The 24693-nt window shown below is 36.1% G+C and overlaps 3 protein-coding genes across 3 annotated transcripts in view; 1 reads left to right on the forward strand and 2 right to left on the reverse strand.

Annotated features, from left to right (window-relative positions):
• Window positions 1-24693, reverse strand: part of LOC136408666 (protein AF-10-like) — a 56869-nt gene that overhangs the window by 26226 nt on the left and 5950 nt on the right. The window lies entirely within an intron of this gene.
• Window positions 506-4250, forward strand: mah (mahogany). Its single transcript, XM_066389802.1, has 7 exons — window positions 506-762; window positions 814-1047; window positions 2557-2689; window positions 2744-3003; window positions 3055-3261; window positions 3312-3561; window positions 3609-4250. The coding sequence occupies exons 1-7, from the start codon at window positions 621-623 to the stop codon at window positions 3847-3849; spliced, it is 1467 nt and encodes a 488-aa protein (XP_066245899.1). The 5' UTR covers window positions 506-620; the 3' UTR covers window positions 3850-4250.
• On the reverse strand, window positions 3867-22378 carry mfas (midline fasciclin). Its single transcript, XM_066389789.1, has 14 exons — window positions 22231-22378; window positions 16629-16780; window positions 16293-16575; window positions 12304-12495; window positions 9114-9204; window positions 8714-8881; window positions 8519-8649; window positions 6917-7128; window positions 6713-6850; window positions 6442-6657; window positions 6071-6381; window positions 5823-6017; window positions 5623-5773; window positions 3867-4266 (listed from the first exon to the last, which is right to left on the reverse strand). The coding sequence occupies exons 1-14, from the start codon at window positions 22290-22292 to the stop codon at window positions 4022-4024; spliced, it is 2547 nt and encodes an 848-aa protein (XP_066245886.1). The 5' UTR covers window positions 22293-22378; the 3' UTR covers window positions 3867-4021.

A 24693-nucleotide genomic window follows, 5' to 3' on the forward strand; every position in this document is an offset into this window, starting at 1 on the left:
AAATTATGGAAAAATTTCAAAGCTTTCGAGTTCTTAAGCTAAGCCTAAAATCTACTCAAATACAACTCTATTTTACAGGTGCTTATAGAGTCCAGATAGCGACCCCTCTATGCCATCATATACAGGCTGTTCCACAATAATCGACAATACTTAAAATATGTATTCTCCAATACAAAATAAAGAAAAAAAATCATATAAGCATATGTCTGATCTCCATCAGTAACGGAATTATAGAATGTTTAAAAGTTAAGAAATAAATAAGTTTTTATTTTATTGTGCTTGATCTACTGAAGATAGAGTCTAATTTTTCTTAACTTTTAGCACCCTGTAACTCCACTACTAATCGAGATTGGACACACGCTTATATGAACTTTCTTCTTATAGTGCCATGCAATTCTGAAACACCCTGTAGAGTATTTGTTTCTTTGAGAACAGGCGAAAAAATTCTGAGCACAGAAAAAGGTGTAGAAGTTACTGTCGAATTAAAATTTTGATGAATTTGAAGTCCGTTCCTGTAGTAGAAATTCGATTCCCCAGATAGACTTTCACCTGAAATTCTATATAAGTAGGTTCAGTTAACAAGAAGCCGAATAGCTGCAGTTTCAAGTATCTTTTGAGACATGCAGACGAATGAATCAACTCCCCTTTTATCTAGACATGAGGTCAGAAAAGGGCTCTCGGTGTTTTTTTCCATTATTTGTGTGGTCGATGTCTTTGGAGTGTTCCCAGTGGTGACATTACCAAAGCCAATCCTAGATTGCGGTAAATTTGCTTAAATTTGCCTTGCAAATCGATCTTTTATATTATTTTAAGGTTATTACGGTATTGCGATAATAAGCCTGGTTTGTGTAACTCAAATCTACACAGCAGGATTGCTGGGAAAATGCTGGAATTTGGCAGAAGAAATGGATTCGAGCATAACCAGGAAAAACCGCTACCCTTATTCTGCTCTGGCAGAAATTACTTTTGGGAAATCTTGGTCTTGGTTTGTGAATTTTCTGGTTGATATCACAGTTTTTGGGGCAGGTATCCCGAATTTGATTGTGGGTAAGTAAAATGGGTGCAGAAAAGGGATAAAAGTACCGGTGAATGCACGAAACAAGGATGATTTTAAGAGTATTCGAGGAGTTTTGAATTTAGGCGCTCTAAAAATTTGTGAGATGTTGGAAACTACCATTGAAACGTTCCTGAGACTGCTGAGATGATCGCTCGAGGCTCTGCAAACATGGATTAGAAGTTTGAGACAACCTTATGTCTCCTGAAATGCTCTTAAAGTTTAATTCAAGTTCTCATAGATTTTTCATATTTTGTAAATCCTTGAAATTGTCTCTATTTAAGTTTATGAGAAATTGAAATAACGCTTGAGACACTATTAAAGCGTTCACAAGATTGCTGAAGCCAACAGGAGGTTTCTAGATGTCGATTGAGGTGATCTGAAGAGTTTTGAAGTCCTCTTAAGATTCTTAAAGATTTGAAAAACTGGGATGCTCTCATACGTTTTAAGATTGTCAGCTTTCTTGATATCCACTTTTCTAAAGCGCACCCAAAGAGCTTTGTGACATTATTGAAGCTTCTGAGCCACTTCGAGGCTTCAGACATGCGGGATGACTGAGAAATTCTTAACATTTTTGAGAGACCTTTGAGTGTCTCAAAACTCTTGTCGGATATTATCGAAACCATTTCAAAGCCGCGAGAGATATTCTCGTGACTCCTCTAGCTCAAACTTTTGTAAAGAAGCTCACAGAGAGTACTCTGAATTCTACTGAAGTTGTGAAATTCGTTACCTTAGCACTTGTCGAATTCTAAAAATATTTTATGAATAACTGAAGCTCCTGAGGTCATTTCCTCAGTTACGTTTTAAAACAAGTCGGTTTTAAGTGTTATTTGAGGAGCAAGCTGTAAGGCACCTAAACCGTTCTGATGCCTTACTTGAAGATGTTGCTTAGCCAACTTGTGATTTAGTCTTAAACGTTTAGAAACGCTACTTAATGATTTTGAAACTCTTTGGGGGTTCTTCAAAATGATTGACTTGAGGTTATTAAAAAAGCTTGAAAACCTTAAACATGACACGAACCTACATTTAATGAATGAGCAAAAAATTTTTCTAATTTTTGAAAAATTGTTACTGACCCAAAGGAATCAAAATTTGGTTGCTCTTTTATTCCAAGAGATGGCCCTGCATGTCCTGAATAACCTGTCAAATTGGAGATTTAGTTCCACTCAGCCCAGAGGCGTACGTGACTTGACCCTGAATCTTATGAATAAACAGGAATATTAGGTTTAAATATTGCTAAATTTAGAAAAATTGTAAAAGGAATTTAAATTTAGTTACAGTGTTATTCTCAAAGGTGGGTCTGTATGTCTTTAATAAGTAGTCAAATTTATGCTTTAACTAAACTCGGCCCAGGGGAGTACGTGAATTTAGAAATGTCTACGTTAGAACTCTCATAAGATGCTTCATCGGATCTCTAAAGACATTTCCTCCATTTTCGATTTGAGAAAAATTGCAGTTTTCTCTCACATTATGACAATAACATATTATATGGAAGTTTTCAGCCGCTCAGAACCTCCAGTTACTCGGACTAAGAATCAGCGACGGCACCTTCAACATTTCTTTCTGCTATTGGATCATTATTTTGGGGGTCTTACTGTGCCCAGTCTTATGGCTTGGCAGTCCAAAAGATATGAAGTTTGTCATGTGGGAACCAGAAAAATTCACGTTAACCTTAAAATCCATTTCCAGGCTTCTTTGCACCATTTCCGTCTTTATAGTAACCTCGGTGTATGTCCTGACATGCGCATGTCTTCTGTTTACCACTAGCACGGAAACTGCAGAAGAACCGGAGGAGAACTTCGATAGCAATTTAGAATTGTGGAAACTTGTCATGGGGGCTTACGGAATTGTCGCGTTTCAATTCGATATTCACCCTATAATTCTGACCATTCAAATGGACATGGAAGACCGAACAAAGCTCTCATCGGTCATTTTTGGGGGATTTTTAAGTAATGTTAAAACTCACTTTATTACACAGAAATGCCAAAAGCTTTTTTTAGCAACTTTATTTATGTCTGGCACTACAACCCTTATAGCAGCCCTTAAGTATGGAAGTTCGATAAAACCAAGTTTACTGGAAACCCTACCTACTTCGACGCCTCTACACTTCGCAGCTGCTCTTGTAGCCATTCAGCTATGCCTCACTTCAGCAGTCAGTAACAGCACTCTTTACCAACATATGGAGGATTGTCTCAATATTTCCAGAGGTGACTGACTTGTTGCGAATGAGGCAATTTGAGAATCGAAACAATTTCAGAATTCAATCACAAGCGCTGCATTCTGAGGACAATTTTAACAGTGCTGGCGATAGTGATAGCCGAGTCAGTTCCCAGGTTCGACCTTGTGATGTCGATGATTGGTGGAACTCTCACTGGGCCTTTGGTGTTCATTTTACCTCCGATTTTCTACATGAGAATCAGCTATATGCATCGGAGTTTCAGTGAAAGATTGCAAAGAGAGGAGTTTTCGAATGCCATTTTGAATAACCACGAGGAGGAATATTCTAGGTAGAAAGGGGGGTTGCTTTAGTGGGGAGTCTTAATTTTTTTTTTAGAGATTTGGCTAAATATTATGAACAAAGATTCAAAGAAGAACTGGAAGACCGGAGGTGGGACTGGTTGTGTTGGGTCTGCAGTAAAAAGATCGAATTGTTGTTGTGCGGAGCTATAGTTGTTTTTAGTTTCATGGCGACTTTAGTCACCACTTATTTGAACATGACCGATGCCATTCTGTCTTATTCGAATTTTTCAAAGCCATGCATCTACAACGTCTCAAATGCCTTGCTGTATTTGTGAGTAACATGCAAGAACAATCACTCAGGAATATGTTTATTGCGAAAACATCCCCTATTACTACATAATAAAAACAATAAATAATAATCTAAAAGTAAAATTAATCATTAACCGATCATCACATCACCGATCTTTACGATCAACATTCTTATAATTTAAACCACAACACCTCAGTTTATAAGTCAAAGAACAGAATTCCGCCCCCCATGGCCGTTACAGGCCGCTTTCTTGGGGCTAAAACTCTATTAATCGTGTGCAGAACCCCATTAACGGCCATGGTGTCACAGCTCGTGATTGCAGCTCTATTGACTCGAATTTGGTTTCCTAGTCTACCGATTTCCACTTTTTGGTCGCCCAAGGTGGGGACGAAGCTGTTGAAGCCCCATGTGTGGGGTCCAACTCCCGAGCAGCAGAGAACCTCTGAAAGTAGATCGTGCAGTTCGGATTCTGTGCTTTGATCGAAGTTTTCAGTTTTAGAGTTTGATCTGAAGTTAGTTTTGGTTGATTCAACACGTTGAAAAAATGAAATCAAAAAACGAAAGTAAAAAAATTTGGGTGATTTCTATGCAGATTTGAATAAGGATCCATGAGGAATGGCGTACAAAACAATAACCAACAAGCTTAAGGTTGCTTAAAATCTTAAAATGAAGAAGAACCAATGAAACAAATAGAAATACTCTTTCCACAGCATAGCGTTGTAAAGTGGCCTAAAACCATTGTAGACACTAAAGATCTCCAGGAAGAGAAAGTAATCCAGGCGACTTAGAGATTCATACCAAAGAAGGCACCAGGCCCGGATGTTTCAACGTCAGAGATCATCAAGCTTATTAGAAAACTTTGAGCATGGGACAAAACTTGTAAATTGGTACGTCAAAATTGGGACATTCCCAAAAATCTGGAAAGTCGCTAAATCTTAATCCCGAAACCAAAGAACAATAGAGAAGAAATTGGAAGAAAAACAAGAAACAAGCCTAAAATAGCAGTGATTTTGATGGGGACGATCCAGCCATTAAAATATGTGAATCACACGAAACTATGCTGACTAGTAATTCTTGAGTCCAGAACATGTTTACTTTTGCCTTGCGGAGGAAATCCTGCAAGCAGAAATCGAAAAGAAACTTCGCCTGCACCTACGAGGGCACTCCCAGCAGTACTGATCTAACACTTAAAGAAAAAAAAAAAGGAAAATATTACGTTATTTCTCAATATAGTCTTTTTTGAAATTAACACACTTTTTCCAGCGATGTTCTATGACTTCTATATCCTATTTATAGTAAAAAACTTCAAATGTTTCAAAATAGGCATCAACCTCAGACTCCACTCCTTCATTATTGGCAAATATTTTTCCATCGAGCCAGTTTTTCAAGTTTGGAAATAGAAAATAATCTGAGGGGGCTAAATCTGGCGAATAACGGGGGGAGGGGGGGAAAGTAGGAAAAAGTTTGAAACCAAATTGATTGCTTCTAGCCATCGCGATGACGGTGATGAAGTGTAGACTGGTGCGCTGCCTTGGTGAAACAAGACTGTTTTTCGCCAAATACGGTTGCTTTTTCCTAATATCTTCGCTCAAACGCTGCAATCAATTTGCATAATATTCAAGAGCAAGAGAATGTGAGAAACAGATTGACCGGGTTGAAAAATGGGAGGAAAAAAATAGAGAATGAATGGGTTGCAATGAATCAAGCTGAAGAATTTCATTAAAAGGGTCTTCAAATCTCGAAAATGAAAGTTGATTGCAACCTCACTAACAATTTTGATTTTTAACTCTGAACTTACCACTCAAAACATGATTCTTCAAAATCTCATTCGCCTTCTCCTTGTTCTCCTTAAGCATCGTTCTATGTTTTTCCTCTAAAGCTGCAAAGGCCTCATCACTAGGGGCCAGGAAGGTGATAGATCTGTTGTTTTCTTGCAGAATTTTTTCCACCTGAGGCGCAAGTGTGTAAAATATCTGGCTTAATAACATGAAGTTTTACCTCTGTTCCCTTCAACAAATCCCTTAAAGTGGAGTATTTCTTATCGGTTTCGATAATCTGTATAATATTGCTGCTGGGAGGCACCAAGACCTGGCTCACTTCATGCACAGTCGATCCGCAGGTTTTTTCATCAAATCCAATCAATCGGGCGCAGTTGATCGTGGCTCTGTTGATGACATTTGTGAAGAGTGGCAGCTGCAATCAACTAAGCGATATACTTCTTGTATCACAAATCTTGAGAGACTCACAGTGGAATATAAATTAACCCTTAACTCCTTTCCTTGGTCATTGGTGGGGATCATCATATTATTAGACATGTCGCTGGATTCCACTTGGTTGTCAGCCACATGATACCTCACCAACTCCTTCAGTTTCTCTTGATCAGTCCCCATTTCCTCAATCAGTTTCTTGGTGTCTGGATTATCAAAAGCAGCATCTACAGGCACGAACACCGTTGCGTTATCAAAGTTATTCAGTTCGTCAGTGAGGCCGGCTTTCTGGACCAAATCCTGGAATTTTGAGTAATTGTGGGCCTTGAGGACACTTCCGATGTACTGGCCTGAAACCAACCAAAAATCATTATGAACCAAATACTTATGGTAGTTATTTGGAGACTAACCCGATTCAGGTATAATTAAAGTATCGATTAAATGAACAACACCGTTTGTTCCGATAATGTCTGTTTGCGTGATTTTAGCTTTGCCTTCGAAAATGAGCTCGTCTTCCAGAGTCCTTTCCATGTTCAAGATAGTCCCTTCGACATTGTGAGTTGTAGCGTTTCCTATTATAGCTGAAGAGCACACTGTATGGGCCACGATGTGATGCTTCAAGATGTCTAGAAATTCATGATAAATTTATAACAAGAGGGGCGTACTGATGGGAATTCTTACTGGACGCGCAACCACCTCCATTCAAGATTTTCTGCCTCTGGATCTCATCCAATTTGCTGAAGGCCTCGTCAGTGGCAGCGAAGATGGTGTAATGACCAGTGGGTTTGAATTTTTTAGGAATGTCAGTATTGTCTAGGGCTGGAAATTATAAATTTACGTTTGTGGGACATGGCAAGATTGCGCTACTAGATCTTCTCTAAAAACCTTTTCTGAAACTGCTCAACTTGGGGTTGTTCTTAATAATATCCTCAACGCTTTCGCTTGTAACCAAAACCACTCTATCCAAAATATGGACAATTCCATTGTTAGCCAAGACATTGCCTCTTTTCACCCTTGCACAGTTAGCGGTCATCATCTTCTCATAAGTGTGTGTGGGGTAAATGTTGATCCTTATCGTAGATTTCTGATCGTCTTTACTGCAAAAGATATTTTACATTAAATTTTTCGTACATAAAAGGCCAATGTTCAAAGAACAACCTTCAGGTATTCATTAAGTGGATGGAAAATTTGGAATTTTCCCTTTTTTATTTGGCTTTCTTCATTGCTCATATTGTTTATGAGATAATTTACTCAATAAATTAATACACGTTGAAAATTGGGAATGAATGAGTGCTGATTTTCCGGGAGGTCATATTTCTATAATAAAGACAAAGTTCCGATTTACGTTCAATTCCTTCTAATATGGTAAATATTAAGGATGTGTGAGGACTACCTTTTCGTTCCTCATTAAAAATCGATTAATTTTATCCGGAAAACAGGAGACAGATGTAGATTATATCAATAATCTTATTGATAAAAAAGTGCAAAAAATATTTTTCTTAGTAATATCTCAATTTACAGACATTTTCAATGTTGACGAAAAACACATTTCTACACAGGGTTGGTCTGTATATTTAGACAACGCTTACTTTTTTTTTATAAAAAAAAGAAACATTTTAAATGCAAAAATTGTAGGATTTATCCTAAATCACCAGAAAATGTTACGTAACACAACAGATGAATATTGTGAAGTTAAAAAAGGACACAAAGCCGGTAAATTTATAATGGAAATTTCAAAATTCATAATTGCTGAATGCGCCCGCCGTTATGTTCAACATATTTTCTGTAAACTCAGGACATTCATTTAATGAATCGATACTTGTTTGGATCGTTTCTCTTAAATCCTCCAAATTTTGACTTTTCTTTATAGACTTAATCCGTTAGATAGCCCCATAGAAAATAATCTGAAGGGGTTAGATCATGGCTATTTTGAGGCTAGTTAATGGTCCCATAGGTTAGAATACACTCGTTGAAATTGTTTGTTGTGATGTAACAGCCAAGTGAATAATAATTACTAATGACGTTCTGTCCATTTGTTTATTAATGGCAACAGCGATTTGGAAAAATGATATAATCCCGATTTGGAAATGCAAATACCGTGAAAACGGCTAAACCAAGTGTCAACACGTTATGTATTTTTGAGATTGGAAAATAAAGGTCTATTCAATTTTTATAAAAATATACAGGGTATTTCATTGTAAACTTATAGGATTTGTGTCCTTTTTTAACTTTACAATATTCATTTGTTGTGTTACGTAACATATTCCGGCGATTTAGGATAAACCCTACAACCTTTACATTTAAAGTTTTTTTCTTTTCTATAATAAAAGCAGTAGGTATTGTCTAAATATACGGACCAACCCCGTACATCCAATGCCACAGTTAGGTCTGGAAAGTGCATAAGAGAAATTAATTTTATGGGTACGTTTAGACTCAGTAAAACTTCCACGACACAAAATGTACCAAAGTTTGAGTATAGTAAAATACCTTTGAAGTATTTGCTCATTTTCCAAATCAGCAAGCTCAACAAACCCATCCACAGTATGACTCAAGACCAAATCTTTCGAAGTCAAAGCATTCTTAATTGCCCTGCGTCTCCTTGCTGGATCTACAGTATTCTACAAAAACCCCACGTAAATTGACCTCAAATACTAACTAAACTTTCACATCTTCATAACTTACAATATCATTAAGCTTGTCACTATAGTCGTGAACAGCATCGTCATTAGGAGCGAAAATGGTGAAATTGCCAGATTCGAAAGTGCTGTCCAGAGATGTAGATTTAATCATCCCCCTGAAGTCATCCAGTTTCAGGTCATCTAGAGTTTGAAGGACAGGTTTAAGGTCGACCTGTGGGGTATAAAACAATATTGAAATTGGAATTATATAAGTGATTGTTATGCTTAAATGGGCGATTATTAGAGTAATTTTTTTGAATAATATTAGTTAGTACGAAGGCAGAGAAATACGTCGGAAAAGAGCTTCAGAAGAAGAAGTATAGACTTCGAATCTCTATTCGAAGGATAATTTTTTCAATAATATTTTTGTGAAATTGAAAATTGCATTAAGAAACGAGGCATACCTGTTTGGTACATCCGTCGGACGTTCTCTTGAACCCGTAGCAACACTTGTAGCGGACCGTGAAGGTTTTCACTACGCCATGGTTGTTGATTCTAAAAAAAGTAAATAGCAAGTAAGTATTTAAACGCATATTTATCCATTGATGGAAAAATTGACTTTAAGTGTTTTATATAAATATTGACTTACTTCCAGCACCTACATGACAAAGAGAAAAAAAGAGGCTGCAAATCATCACATTTTGCCATCAAATTTTGCAACGTAACGTAAGGGGTAACTAAGTTCGGCAATTGGAAAATAATGGACAGATTAAACTCCTGTTTAAGGCAATTAAAGACCACATATTGATGCTTAAAATGTCCGGAAATGAACGTTCTACATTCTTCTATTTGGGAGTTTAATTCTCAGATTTAGTCAAATCCTCGAGTTAAGTTTTAACTTCTGGATATGGCTTGAATTGAATCCAGAAAAATCCGCAGATTCAGCGCGGATGTCAAGGAGTTAAAGCTCATATGTTGGTGCTTAAAATGTCCAAAAATTCACGTTCCTAATTGTTCTATTTGAAAGTTTTATTTTCAAATTTTGTCAAATCTTCGAGTTAAATTTCAACTTCTGAAAGTGACTTGAATTGCATCTAGAAAATCTAGGAAAATCAGTAGATTCGCTTTAGATTTCAAAGTGTTAAAGCCCATTTTCCCCAAGCCCATGTTGGTGCATAAAATACCTAGAAATTAATGTTCTTTGTTGCTTTATTTAAAAATTTCAATTCTCAAACTTGAATCAAGTTGTCGAGTATTTACTTCTAGAGATAACTACAGTTTATTCAGGCCAACAATTTCAGAGAAATAGAAGGCCATGTTTTACGCAATTGGAGAACGAATATTAATACTTAAAATACTATACAGTGTGTTTCTGAGGAAATGGTAAAAATTTTAATGGGTGAATCTTGAGCCATATTCAAGACGAAAAATTCGTATAAAGATATGTCCAAAAATGCTTCGTCTTCGATCTACAGTGTTAAAAAACACTTTTTGTTTTTTTTTATCGAAACATGCCGAAAATTTGTACATATCATACGCCGAAGTGTTTCCTACAAACGGAAATTTTCAGACTTTGATTTCATATGCAGGGTGATGCAGATTGATGGGTCTTGAGCTCTCATTTATCACATTTTTTTTCTGTTAATACTTTGGTTCTTTTAGATAAATTTCTGAAATCCGCGATAAGTTTTCTCACTTTTCAGTCTCTTTCAAAATTCCGCTTTAATTGATGGTAAAGGTAATATTCGAGTTAATAGCCAAGGGTGTTCACATCAATCAATTTAAATAATAAAGTAATATGTACTTAGTAATACTTTCCATCACCTCGTATCTGAAATCAAAGTCCGAAAATTTCCGTTTGTAGGAAACACTCGGCGTATGATACGTGCAAATTTTCAGCAAGTTTCGGTTAAAAAATAAACAAGTAATTAAAAAAAAACGAAAAACTGTTTTTTAACACCCTGTAGATCGAAGACGAAGCACTTTTGGACACATCTTTACATGAATTTTTCGTCTCAAATTTGGCCCAGGATTCGCCCATTAAAATTTTTATCATCTATTTAGAAACACCCTGTATATGCATAACTTCATTTTCGAATTAATTTGAGAAGAACTTTAGTCTGTTTATAAAAATATCCTTAGACTTTTCTGATGTCCATATTTCGAAGATTGAATTTATAAATCTGATTGGGCCCTCGAACTTCTTGCTGAGCCTCAGTTCATAGGCACAGAGCATATACCGTTGGGCAACGTCAAAGAATTTAATTGCATCTTAACTCTAAATGGACGTTAAAACCCACCACGAAATATAATTTCTTTTACGTTACCAAATCTGATACTTCCCTTTCTTTTGCAACAAAATCGCCTTGATCCCCATGATCAATCACATCACCATTATTCCCATTTCGCTTCTTTTTTAATCAACATCTACAGTTAAATTTAGCAAATAATATCAATTTAAATAACGGGATTTTAAGGTTGTTAATTTGCTCTCAAAGGCCGTAACTCTGAAAGCGTGAAATTAAAATTTAATATCCGATTGATGATTAATTAGATTACTTTAAACAGCGATTTGGCCATTGCGATAGCTGTAGGCCCGAAATCTCCTTTATTTTCAACGTAGAAGTAACTGACTGTTGAAATTTATTATCACTTTTTAAGCAGTTAGGTTTCTTATGAAGCAACGTTACTCAATGTACACAAGAAGCACCGTGGCTAATGCAAAATGAACAGAATTCCGTACGTTTCTTTGCTATACCGGGTGATTCAAAAAGGTGGCTCGCCCTTATAACTTTTTCACTTTTAAACTTAGAAAGTTGAAATTTGGAGTAAGCTATATAAGCATAGAGTCAATTGATTGCCATTAATGACGTTTATCTAGCACTTCCGGTTTAATCGGAAATGAACTCTACCTTCAATTTTTAAATGTAATACCCTGTACATTTTTTCTTTTTTGGAATTTGGAGGCCATTTTTAGCCTAAAAATATGTCGTTTTAAAGAAAAAAATTGTTTGTGGTTTTTTCATGTAGAGCTGCGCCACAGAGGTATATGTATTAGGCAAAATTTTTAAGTCAGAATTATGAGGAAAAACACTAATTTGTCAATTTATTGAGTACTTTTTCTTTTATAAGCAATTTAAATGCCGAAAAACAGTTTTCCCATTTATCTTCCGTTTTTCAAATGGCAACATGCTGACTCATTGCGATTTTCTAAAAGATTATTTTTCCTTGAACTGTTTTTTTTAATTGTATTTTTTTCTAAATTAATGATTTTAATGAATTAACGGTTCATTTCTAAATGAACATACGTTGTGTTTGGCATCAAAACATTCAGGAAAAAATTATCTTTTTTATAGGGCATCCCATTTGAAAATCGAAAGTTAAGGCCATTTCCGGTTAAACCGGAAGTGCTAGATAAACGTCATTAATGTCAATCAATCGGCTCTATTCTCATATGGCTTCCCTCCAAATTTCAACTTTCTAAGTTTAAAAACAAAAACGTTATAAAAGTGATCCACCTTCTTGAATCACCCGGTAAATGGCATAATTAGGCACTTACCGGAGGTTGTAGTAAGTGAGATTTTTCTGATTTTAAATGCTTTAAAATAAAAGAGGAAAACGAATGCGAAATACACAAGTTGTTTAGCCACATACCTGGTGACGCACTCGTACTTATTCTCAGTTTCGAAACAATTTGACAGTCGGATCGAGGTAGAAAAGAAGTTGGGCTCCCTGCTGCTAACTTCGGTGCTGGTTTCGGTCTTGTTTTTGGCCTCCTCAGAATCTTGTTTGTCTTCGTCCTTTTCGTCGTCAGTGCTTTCCTCTCGCTCTATGCAGACGTTCTTACTGAAATTATCAAAGGGCATTCATGTTTATGATTTTCTAGGTTTGGAACGGCTTTTTTTTTATTAATATGTGGTATTTTTAGTAATTCATATTGCTGCAGGAACGCTTAATAGTTTTAAACGCAGTTTCAGATGAATGAAAAGCGACGGTCTGTTATGTTTTACAGACGACCTAATCACATTCAACTGAAGATTGCTCGAAGAATTGAAGACTTCTATAGGAAGAGGTTATGAAGAAACACTTCGGTCTTAATGAACGAAAGCATTTTTCTGGAACAATGACCAGTAGATTGAATTTTAACAAATCAATTGCTTTGTTACTAGAGCGAGAAAAGTGCACCATTAATATCGCTTTTATTGATTTTATGGAAATTTTCAGTAATCATAGGTAATATGTGAACATATAAGTCATATACAGGATGATTCATCAACAATGGGACGACCAAAAGCTGCAGATATTACATCTCAAATGGTGGCGGTTGGCGAAAATATGACTTATTTGAAATTTGATAGTTTCGGATATACAGGGTGTAAATGAAATAGGGGCACATATTTTAGGGACTGATTTTACATTCGAAAATCTGAAGAAACGTTGGTATAAACATGGGACTGCAAAAACCTCCTAAGAGAGCTACGGCCCTTCGAAGGTGGCTCTCAAGAAATGCGAAATAGCGTGGGGAACCAGAGAGGGAGCTACGTTTACTTAACATATTTCTGTATCCTTTAACTTGTATGCTAATTTGCCATCAGAATATGATTTTTTGTCTAAAATTACACAGAAAAGGAATTTTTAATAAATTATCGTAGGACGAACAGTTTCAGAGGCATGCTGCTTTAAAGGAAATATTGCAAGGTGGGAAAGTGAAATTGTCTAACAAAACAAAACTTATTTTCTTGATAGAAGATATGAAACGATAACAAAGATTAAAAAATCAGATTCAAAATCAATAAAAAAAATAAATTAAAAAACTACCAAATTTCACTTTTTCACTGTCGGGGATGGTTGCAACCCAACCTCTCCAAGACTCCGATGCAACTTAGTGGTATCTACTTCCGCGGCTGGTTCTAGGTTTTGTGTACCACCGAAGGACCACTCTCGTTTTTCTCAGTCCGAGAAAAACTGAATTGATTCCCTTGTAATTTGCTTTATTAAATATATTTCTTTGATAATTAGTATATAGTGTTTGTAAGAGTGGAACTTAGTTTTATTTTATGTTGTCAGTTCTTGTGTGACCGTCCGTGATGAGAGCTTGATGGAGACTGCTCTTTGTTGAGTTCCTGATGGAAAACTTCTCACGGTTTCTTTATTCCCACTGGCTCAGCTTCATCCCTCTGAGGGGGGTGGAACCGTCTTAGCCGACAAAGGAGGATGAAAGGACAATACCCCAATTGATGGTCAATCCAATCTTTTCCTTGCCGCATGGTAGATGTAATAAAGTGCGCCTAATGGGTTTATTAGATCCACACAATCTGGGAACTGACCTTTGTCGACCTTTAATTATGCTATCCGAATTCCAACATCTTGCAAACACCAGATGAGTCTTAAATTAAAGCCCAATTCCGGCAAACAATAGAGATAAAAGACCTCTTGGGAATTCCAGGTTGTAAACCATTTTGGAATGGTCGCCCCGGTTTACGATCAGCCTTCAGGCCTACTTTTTTGCTGAAATTGGGAATTCCCAAAAAGTCTGAATTGTTTTTAGACACTCACTTTGCAATGTTTCCTTTACGGCGACACGTCTCCGAAACGGTTTGTCCTACGATCATTTATCAAAAATACTTCTTCTATTTAATTTTAGACAAGAAATCATATTCTGATGTCAAATTATCATAAAAGTCAAAGGATACAGAAATATGTTAAGTAAACGTAGCTTCCTTTCTGATTCCACATGCCATTTCGCATTTCTTGGGAGCCACCCTCGAAGGGCCGTAACTCTCGTAGAAGGCACTTGCGGACCCATGTTTATACCAACGTTTGTTCATATTTTCGAATGTAAAATCAGTCCCTAAAATATATACCCCTATTTCATTTACACCCTGTATATCCGAAACTATCAATTTTCGGATAAGGCATGTTTTCTTGAACCGTCACCGTTTGATATGTAATATCTCCGGCTTCCGGTTGCCTCATTGTTAATGAATCACCCTGTGTAAATATATATGAACATATACAAGGTGTTTTGAAATAAGAGTTCAGGAATGAAGGAAGTGATTCCTTGGCCCATTCCAATACAAAAGTTCCCATTAACATGGGTGTGCAATCGCACCGTTTTCGAGATACAGGGCGTCAAAAAAAAAGAATTCCGGTGTCGCTGTCTTTGTTGTTGTTGTTACAGATTTCTGTTCATGGAAATGTAATGTTGCAAATGTTATTTAGTAACTGGTAACAACTGGTATATTCGAGGCCAATTAATAACGTAGATGAACTACAGCAGCGAATAGAAAATGAGTACCAAACATTTAGATAAAATTCAGGGTTGTTCGAAAGAATAAGAGCTTCTTTTCGGCGAAGATATGAATTCTGTGTACGAATGGCAGGTGGACATGTAGAGTCTTATTCCTTATCTCTATAGTCTATATTTAATTTAAATAAAAAGAAAAGTTAAAACTGTTTTTGATCGTGTTTTTTTTGACACCCTGTATCTAGTGCGTTTGCGAACCCATGTTAATAGGACCTTTTTTGATTAGAATGAGCCAAGGAATCACACCTTCATTCCTGAATCCTTTTTCTAAAACACCCAGTACATATGAGTATTTATAATGTCGCGACTATGGCGGCATTCGTTCGGTAAGGGCTAACATTAAAAAGTAATGAAGCAATAAAACATAGGGTGTCCGGTTTGAACGACCCGGATTAGGTCTCAAAGGACTTTGAGTGGACTCCGTAGAGCGACCGCCCCCTTCTGAATCCGTTGCTTCTCATTACATAAACATAACAATGTTTGAGTCATTCTTCAACATCCAGGCAGTGACTGAATATTTAATGAAATTAGACCGAGAGTTAATTGGTTTACGAACACTTAACAATAATAACAACCACCAAGAGCGCCTAATGACTGTGTTAATGCGCGACATTGCTCCTCATTTGCTAATTAACACACATTCACCGTCAACTACTGCCGATTAGAAATTAATCGATAATTTGTTGTAATCGGCGAAAAAGGACGAAATAATGATTCATCAAGCAGAAGTGCCATAGAAAACCCATGTGCTAATAAGTCCGTTGATCTCTGTGGGCGTTAGGGGAAAAACTCGGAAAACAGACTTTATAATGACTTATATTCACACATATAATTATCGCACACATTCTAAAAGTTAATTAGTTGCAGTGCCAGCGTAAGATGTGTGTCATTTTACACCTGGTAGTCAGCAATTGCAATTAGCACGCCTAGGCAATAGCAAACAGGCTGGTTAATGAACTTTGAGCCCGAAGTACAGTTGTGAAAGCACCTATGCACGGTTTTTATTTGCCGATTTTTGTCCGATCTTTGAAAACCCGAAGCACCCACTTTATCGGTTAATTAAGCCGGCCTAAGTCGCTTCAAATAAAATCGAAATAAAATTTCGCTACTAGGTCAAAGCCATGGGAGCAAAGCAAAAATTTGCAAGACCGTCCCCAGTGTTTTGACCGGACTATATTAATATTCAGCGCAAACAAAGCCCACATGGAATATGAAAGCAGATTTCTTCAAGTTCAATCACCTAAAAGGCCTACTTTTCCCCTATTGTAAAGTTTGTTTGTAAATAATTTCCATTTATCATAACCAGAGAAAGTCCGCCGCAGAAACAATGGCTTACCCCTTCCACCATCTGCTGCCGCTCTCCATCCCGAAGAGACCGCCGATGCCAATCCCACCTGCAGGTCTGTCCAGACCGGGAAGGCCTGGAAGAGGTGGGAAGTCGAATTCCGGTCCGAACGGGCTGGAGAAAGAGGGAAATCCTCCAGAGTTTGCATCTACGTTTATAATTCCTCCAGGAAGTAAGGGATTAATAGGAGGATGCTTGGGCACCAGGGTCTCTTTTTTGGGGTTCAATACAGGGGTGTCTGAAGGTTTTTCTGTGGACCCAGATTCCGGGGCAGCTGAAATTTCGCGTTTTTGAGCACATGCGAAATACTGTTTTCTTACTAAGTACCAGTAACAGGCTTGTCCTCAGTGCCTTGAGGACTGGGGTCTTGGAAGTCCGGAGAAAGAGGTTCGCGGTCTCTTTCCACGCTTTCGGAGGAGGACGCCGCGTTTCTTCCACTGAAAATTGAAGGTTGGTCCCATTCCAGGAACGAGAGGTCGCTGAAATTCCAAACAAGACGATTTAATACTGTTCGTTTTAAATCTACAATTATGTAAATTCGTGCACTTCATTGTCTTGCTTCCAAGAAAAATATGAGTCAGCCGCTACATCAAATACAGTCGTGCAGCTATGTTGATTATTTTCAATTGAGAGGTGTGGCTAGAGGTAAAACTATAATAGTTTTGGATAGGGGGCCATTTTGAGGCTTAAAGTGCTCCCGTATTTGACTTAAGAAACGGAGAAAAAGAGGCACTACAATTTCTTGTATGAGATGAAAATTGAAGATTCAGATTTACAATCCTCATCAAGACGTGCAGGTTAAAATGAGTATCTGTCCAAAGCCATTTTGATTTTCAAAACAATATCAGCCCCCTTTTATCTCAATTCTTCTTTTCTCTTAGAATTATAATAGAAATTTGTAACAACGGCAACGTTGCCTTATATAAGAAACAGCGGAAAGTGGAAAACAAGATGGCGATGGTCTTAAGAATTTGTCAAGGTTTCCCGGACGTTACAGTGACAAAATCAGGTTTTTGTTTTGCCATTATTACGCTTTTTAACAATGTTTTTCTGGGCCTTTTGGCACATGAAATTTCCTTATAAATGAGGTGCCATAAGTCAGGTTTAATAAGAAGAAGATCACCAGAAAATGAAGTGAAAGGCAACATGGAGACAAAATTTTCCAAATATTCCGCACCGCTACAGTCACACAATTGAAGTAATTTTTACGATAATTTTGGCGTTTTTTGACGGCGTTCCTCAAGCTAATAATAAAGGAAATGCCTGCTTAAGCGAATTACTCATAGAAAGTCCTCGAAATAATATAAACCAAACGTTATTTTCCCCCAAAATCCAATCTGAAACTACAGTTTGATAGCAAAGAAATTTAATTTTAGCTTGACATGAAATCAGTGGTTGATAATTTCTTGTGATCAGAAGGCCATAAAAACCACTAAATCCCTCTTTTTAACCACCTTAAGGCAAAAGTTCCTTGCATTACTAGCAAGGTAAAGCAGACTTTAGCAACATGCTTTCAACATCATGAGAGTTGTCGAAGTCCAATTATTTCGCATATTGGCACCGATGCAGATGTGATCCTTTGGGGCCCGTATTAGGGGTTGGAACCATTTTAATGGTACATCAGGAGGGGGAAATTATTTGATTTAGTTCAGGTTAATAAACACTCATATATCTTGAAGGCTAGTGGTTCTAGATGTTGGGGAAATACATGAAAAACATGTCCCTATGTGCTAAATTTCTTAGTTATTTATGAAGGGGGTTCACCGAGAAGATTATAAATGAGATATATGGATAGCACCACTTTTTTCTCTTAGAATCACCACATTTGATTGGCAATAATCTGGGTTTAATCTTCAGAAAAAAGTTCAAGCGATTTACATGAATAGCGATAGAGAGGTTTGGAGGAACCCAGCCAAAGAGAATACGGTGAATATATGCTGCAAAAAGCAAAAGGTAAAGGAAATTTAAGAGTGCAAAATGTCAATGAAGTCCTTAAAATAGGAATTTGTGGCTTAATAGAAACCGTCAAATCTCTGATCATTTGATAAAAACTTCTTTATACAGGGTGTTTGAGAATTGCACGGCATTATTTCAGGTATGTTTTCTGTAGCACAAAATAAAGAAAAAAAATCATATAAGCATGTGTTCGATCTCGATCGGTAACGGAGTTACAGGGTGTGAAAAACATTTTTTTAATAGGTTTTTATTTTATTGTGTTTGATCTGCTGCAAATAGAGCTTTCAAATTTTATATGCGTATTAGGTAATAGATGTTGCTTAATACGAGAGTAGGTTGTCTCCAACTACTATAGTAGGTAGTGTGTTTTCTGAGGATAAAATACTTTAACTGAGCAGAATTCGATTAAAAATCAAGAGAGAAAAAATTTAAGTAGCAGATTGAAGAACTTGAGAAAATTATTAAAATTGTCCAGTGATGTACGAACAAATTTTACTAAAGGATTTTATGGACCAAGACCTTAGAAAATACACTACCTTGTATAGTAGTTGGAGACAGTGTACTTTCGTATTAAGCAGCACTTATTACCTAATACGCATATAAAATTTGAAAGCTCTATCTGCAGTAGATCAAACACAATAAAATAAAAACTTAATTTTATCTTAATTGGAAACACCGTGGAACTCCATTAACGATCGAGATTAAACATGCTTATTTGATTTTTTTTTACTTTGTACTAGAGAATACATACCTCAGAGTGCCAAGCAATTCTGAAACAACCTGCATAGCTTCATAACGTAATATTGCTTAACCTGTTCTGTAAAAGGAAGGAAACACTTTAGTGAAATGTAAAAGCCTATAACAGAAATTTTAGCAGAGGAATGAGAAATGTAAGAAGAAAACTGCCAAAGGTAAAACATTCTAAATTTCAACGGTAAAAATCTCGACAACGGACATCTGAACACATTAATCAAATATATAGCACGTTTCATGTTTATATCTGTATCTTCCAGCAACTGAACCATCTTTCAGAGGTTTTTATCTGAGAGGAGACTCAAGACTTACCTAAGAGATCATTGATTTCTTTTTCCAGAAACTCCGAATTTGCATTCTATAGTATAAAATCAAGTAGAATCGATACGATGAGAAGGACCAATATTAACTACAATCCTGATGATATCCCTATGTCTTTCTCTGGTGATTAGTAGAAAGAGACATATAGGAAAATTCCATGGAACAAAACAATTATAAATTCCTGGAAAAAACACATTTGAGCATCGAATCTTCCAAAATTTCTGGAAGAGGAACATCTGAACAGCAACAATGAGTTTATGAAAGTTCTATATTTTGACCTTTCTCTTCAGTCGGAGCACAGAAAAATTTCCAGATTTCAGTTCCAGGTGATGTAGGGCTGGATAAAAGAGCCATAGTTTTCTAACACATGAATCTTCAAATTTTCGGTCTATCTGTGAGTTAAAACCAAAACCCTTAATGATGAGCATCCGAAAACCTATGGCGAAATCCACATTATGACTTTTTTCAGCTGCATTTAGTTTTGTCTACCCTGTTTGACAAAATGGAGGAAATGACGTCTCCATGATTTTGTATGTCGCATAGGCATTGATTGCACTGGTCCATAACGCATCTCTAGCGTTAAAGTTACATCAGAAAGACACTAATACATAGAGATCTTCCGCCAAAAAAATGGGACCAATTTTAAGGGAATACCTACAATTGTTTTTTTTACGTCTAGTTCTTTTAGATCATAGATCTAGATTCTTTTTCATAATAATTGAAAATTTTTAAGATTATTTTTGGTTCAAAATAAGTGACAAGTAAAGATTACTTAATTAATGGTTTGGCAAACATCTTTTTTATTTCAAAATGTCCCCCCTACAAACAGGTAAGGTATAATATTCAAGACAAAATGGCACCAGATTTAATCGTTCCAATAATTGATCTCTCCAAAATAGTATTAAAAAAATATGAGTTTTTTAGTATTTTAAATAACATTTTCTAGCACTGTTTCTTTCAGCATTATTGCTGGCTTTTTCGGTCTGAAAATTTCTTCAAAATGAATTTTCATAAATTGGTTTAAAGAATATTGAAGATAAAAGCACTCTTTTTTAAACATTATGCTGATATTTTCAAGTTTGAAATTTAATCCAAAAACCTAGATCTGGAAAGTCGATCTGTTTCTTCTCTCCAAAATATTAAAAAACGCTAAATTTTTGTGGAAAATAAGCAGTTTGTGGCATTGTTCTGTCGACCACGATGATGTTTCCGGGATTAAACTTTCTTTCAAAACTAGATATGTGAAAAATCAACATTGTAAAGTTCTAAGAACAAAATGGCGTTTTGCTTTTTTTGGAAAATTGGTCATTTTGATTATTGCCTGATATTCGCTTTTCTTATTATGGCATTTGTTCTAAAATTAATCTACAATAGATATAAATAATTCCATAGTAATGATGAAACAAAGTTTTCATTATGCACCCCTTTGTTTTCATTTATGTGCTTCATTTTGTAAGAAATCTTGTCTGTTCTTCCATTTAATCCATTTTTTATGTTTTTAAATATTTAGATCGTAAACTTAAACCATTTCACGAATCCTTCTATGGACGAATTTTCCAAAGCGGTAACCGTTGGGTCTTGGTAGACAACACGTTACGATGTGATGCTTGATGGCATTCTTCTTAAGATTCAACTGACCAGTGTTTTGTACGTTGAGTAAAGGTTTTTTGTAAGATATTATCAGACACAGTAAAAAAAACGTAAGTAAATAAAACGAACAGTGACTACTTTACTGGACTCCATTAAAACTATCTTTCAGGCGAAATTGCCGGTATTTTGATTTTTCCAACACAGTCAATCAAACAAAAACCTTTTTTTTGTAATCATAATAAAACAAAAAAAATTGATATGCTTATCTATAGTACATTTTCTTTAAAATCGATGTATTGTTTTAGGCAGAAAAGGATTTTGTCCGGCAAAATGACAATTTCCTTCCACCACGTGAATATCATAATAGAGGTGATCCACAGGTATTAGTATTAAACTTCGACAGTATAATTTTTTTGAAAAAATAACTTAGACAATTAGCGAAGTCTCAAAAGGCAGGCTCAGTAAAGACACCTTTTCAAAAATATCTAAAGTCCTGATCGCTTGAATTTAACATAGGTATGAGGCGGAAGGCTGCAATTGGATAATTTAACAGTGGTTTATTGTTTTTTTAAGATAATAAACCGCAATTTTTATTTTTTGGTCCATTAGCCAAACAAAAATAAAACAATCTTTTTGCCGTCCTGCAGTTAGTTGGAATCTTGAAGAGAAGCTTTAAAGCAATTTTACCTAAAATAAGATACTGAGCAATCTCGATCGTTTCTATCAGTTGACATACAATTCTGCTATTCAGAACCGAGAAGGAACCTCTTATCGCACGTTTATATAAAGGGGATCCATTTATGTTTTGAGCGGTTTACTTTCTGAATAATAGAGCCAATTTTTCTCAACCCAAATGCAGTTTGTATATCCATTACAGTGGAGATGATAGGTATCTTTGTACTGTCCCAATTCATAAAAGATAATAACTTCTAAATGTCCACAGCAAAGATAAAAACTGTCCCTGTATAATAAGATTTAACTTGAACTTATTTGTTTGCGTTGTTCCGGTCAATGATAATGGCGTTCTAGAAGCGGCCACGGAGGATTTGTGACAATTTCCATGTTGCAATGACTAATGATAATTAACATAAATTAACTAACTTACGAACAATTTTCCATTATCAACTATTTCACGGTCGAATAGCTTTAATTGATGATGAATTAGTGGAAAAAAAACAATTATTGTTGGCGGAATACTCTTTGTGGGCGCTATTTCTTTGGTTGCACTAAAGTATAGATAAAAAGAGAAGAGAATTTTCGAAAACAGCAAAGATAAGTGAAGGGTAAAGGATTTGTTTGGTTTACTCACTTGAAATAATCACCCCTAATGCCCAAGACTAAAATACACAATACAAATGCTTGCCGGAGCATTTTGAACTTGAACGTCTCGGTATGCTTTCTGGCTCACTGTGTACGCTCGCTTTCACAGAACTAACTATAGAAGAATCGCAGAAGGTTCCGCAATTTATAAACGTACGACACTGGGTCGTGGGGGGAGATTGTGTTTCTTTACAGTGGCGTATAGCCAAGCAGTTGTTTACAATCCAGAACTCTGCGTGATATTTTATTTAAATTTTTGATATGCATTTTTTTTATATGGAAACTAAAAACGATTCGTTCACGCAGCGATATTCACGCATTCGTTTTCGCGTTATCAGAAATTAATATTTCTAAAGTGTAAAAATCACGATAATAGAACGGCAACATGTCAGAATATCATGTTTTGCCATGCAATGCCCTTCGAAAGAACTTCTCTATTCAGTATGCCCGACAAGCTGAAGGTGAAGAAATGTTCATCAACTTAGTAAATTGGAGAAGCTGGTTTATTATATAGAGTGCCCGAAAATAGCGTCAAAATATTTTGGAAAGTGATTCTAAAGATTAAAATAATTAAAAAAGTTCTTCTAAACATACCCCAAAGGTTGTTTCTTAAAAGGACTAAAACCCCTTCAAGAGGCAACTCTGAAGATGATATTTATGCAATATTTTCGAAAAGGTTTGGGCTAAAGTCGTGAAATTTGGTACACTTTAATATATTGGAATGGAAGAACTTTGTTTATGTTAATAATTGCAAATTTAAGTCAAAGGCATCACATACAGGAGATCTCCTACGTAAATGTAGCCCTAACTTTCTTGTTTGTTACACATCTTTATTTTTGGAATCAAATTACCGAATCGCGAATATTTTTAAGTAAAAAAGCTCTTCTTATTTCATCTCGTTAGGTTAGACCGTTCTCCAGAAAAATGAATTTTTATAAACCGATGCATGATTACATGGACATCGAAATGCATCTTAATAAATATAGTAGGCATCCTTGTAATAAAAATATTTTTTTATTAGCCAGCAATAACAAAACTAATAATATTATTAAGGATTTATCATTTATTCACAACAAACAAAAAAGTTAGGGAAATATTTACATAGAAGACCTCCTGCATGTGACACACCTGACTAAAATCTGCAATTATTAACACAAAACAGTTTTCCCATTCGGACTTATTAAAGTATACGGAATTTCATAATTGTGTCGCAAACCGTTTCGAAAATATTGCGAAAAACCATCTTCAGAATTCCCCCTTTAAGAAGCAATTTTTGGAATATGTTTATAAGAACTTTTTTATTATTTTAATCTCTCGAATCACCTCCCAAAATATTTCGACGTTATTTCCGATCACCCTGTGTAGGAAAATTCCTTCTTGGATGCCTCGATTAGTTCTCTTGATGTCTAGACCGCTTAAGTACGGTAATGAGTTTTTTTGGGGCGTGGTTCCAGGCTCAATACAAAGAAGCAGAGCCACAAAACGTCGCCAAAACCCACAGAGCATCAAAATCACCGTCTTCGATCTTTGGTTTAAGGGTTTTGGTTAAGCCTTTATATCGACGAAAGCGCTTGCAGACCACTGGTCTACGGAAAACTCACCACCTTATCCGGTAAGTAGTAAGTGTCCGGTAAGTTTTCCATAACTTCTTTTGAATTTTTTTAGATTGATTTCTCATATCGACCAAATCTTGTGCTACTTCTCATCCCTCAGCATCGACGAAATCGACTGAATTGGTGCAGGGAATGTTTAGATTCTGTTTGGGATGCATGACGATCAAGCAAGAGTGAGAAAGCAAAGGGGTGGAAGACACGATCTCCAATTTTCAATAGAGACACGTGTGCACCAGACCTTTGTATTCATAGTAGCACGTCCCCTTTTATCTTCATAAGAGACAATATGACCGTCCAACGATATATACAAGAAGCATTACAACATCTTCTACTCTATGTCAGGACCCTTCTTAATCCAATTTTCCACCAAGACAACGTATATGTGATCAGACTTGCGTTGGACTACTTTCAAACAAAATGAGATCATTGTGTTACCTTGATCACCCAGATCTCCAGTTGTTTCGCCCATCGAAGACGTCTGGGACATTGCAGGTAAAAAAATGTACTATTTACCCCATCCCGCACATACAATTGCCGCCCTTTATGATCCTGATACCCAATTACATTAAGTGGAATTTCCCTCTGATCTCGATAAGAAATGTTAATTTCAAGAAATGATTTTGTAAAAGTGAAAGATGAAGACGAATACGGAAACATCCTTAATCTAGCGATGTTATCGAAAATAAAACGAATATGATGAGGAACTTTCTCGATAACGTTTATGTACCTACGCGGTGCCGGTCATCAGAACTTTCAAGACCGGTACCATTTCAACAATAAAATAAATTGTAAAAATCCCATTGAAATTCTACAGGTGAACCCCAAATCAAATCAATCAT

The sequence above is a fragment of the Euwallacea similis genome, chromosome 4 (assembly GCF_039881205.1).
Source record: "Euwallacea similis isolate ESF13 chromosome 4, ESF131.1, whole genome shotgun sequence".
Lineage (NCBI taxonomy): Eukaryota > Metazoa > Arthropoda > Insecta > Coleoptera > Curculionidae > Euwallacea > Euwallacea similis.

Bases quoted from the DNA above. Each gene is read 5' to 3' on its own strand.
- mah (XM_066389802.1), top strand. From the start codon at position 621: ATGCAGACGAATGAATCAACTCCCCTTTTATCTAGACATGAGGTCAGA. The intron at 2,690-2,743 runs GTTTGTCATGTG...ATCCATTTCCAG, and splicing joins GGCAGTCCAAAAGATATGAA to GCTTCTTTGCACCATTTCCG. The intron at 3,262-3,311 runs GTGACTGACTTG...AAACAATTTCAG, and splicing joins TTGTCTCAATATTTCCAGAG to AATTCAATCACAAGCGCTGC.
- mfas (XM_066389789.1), bottom strand. From the start codon at position 22,292: ATGCTCCGGCAAGCATTTGTATTGTGTATTTTAGTCTTGGGCATTAGG. The intron at 16,781-22,230 runs GTGAGTAAACCA...TTGGAATTTCAG, and splicing joins ATTAGGGGTGATTATTTCAA to CGACCTCTCGTTCCTGGAAT. The intron at 4,267-5,622 runs GTAAGTTCAGAG...ATCTACTTTCAG, and splicing joins GAAGAATCATGTTTTGAGTG to AGGTTCTCTGCTGCTCGGGA.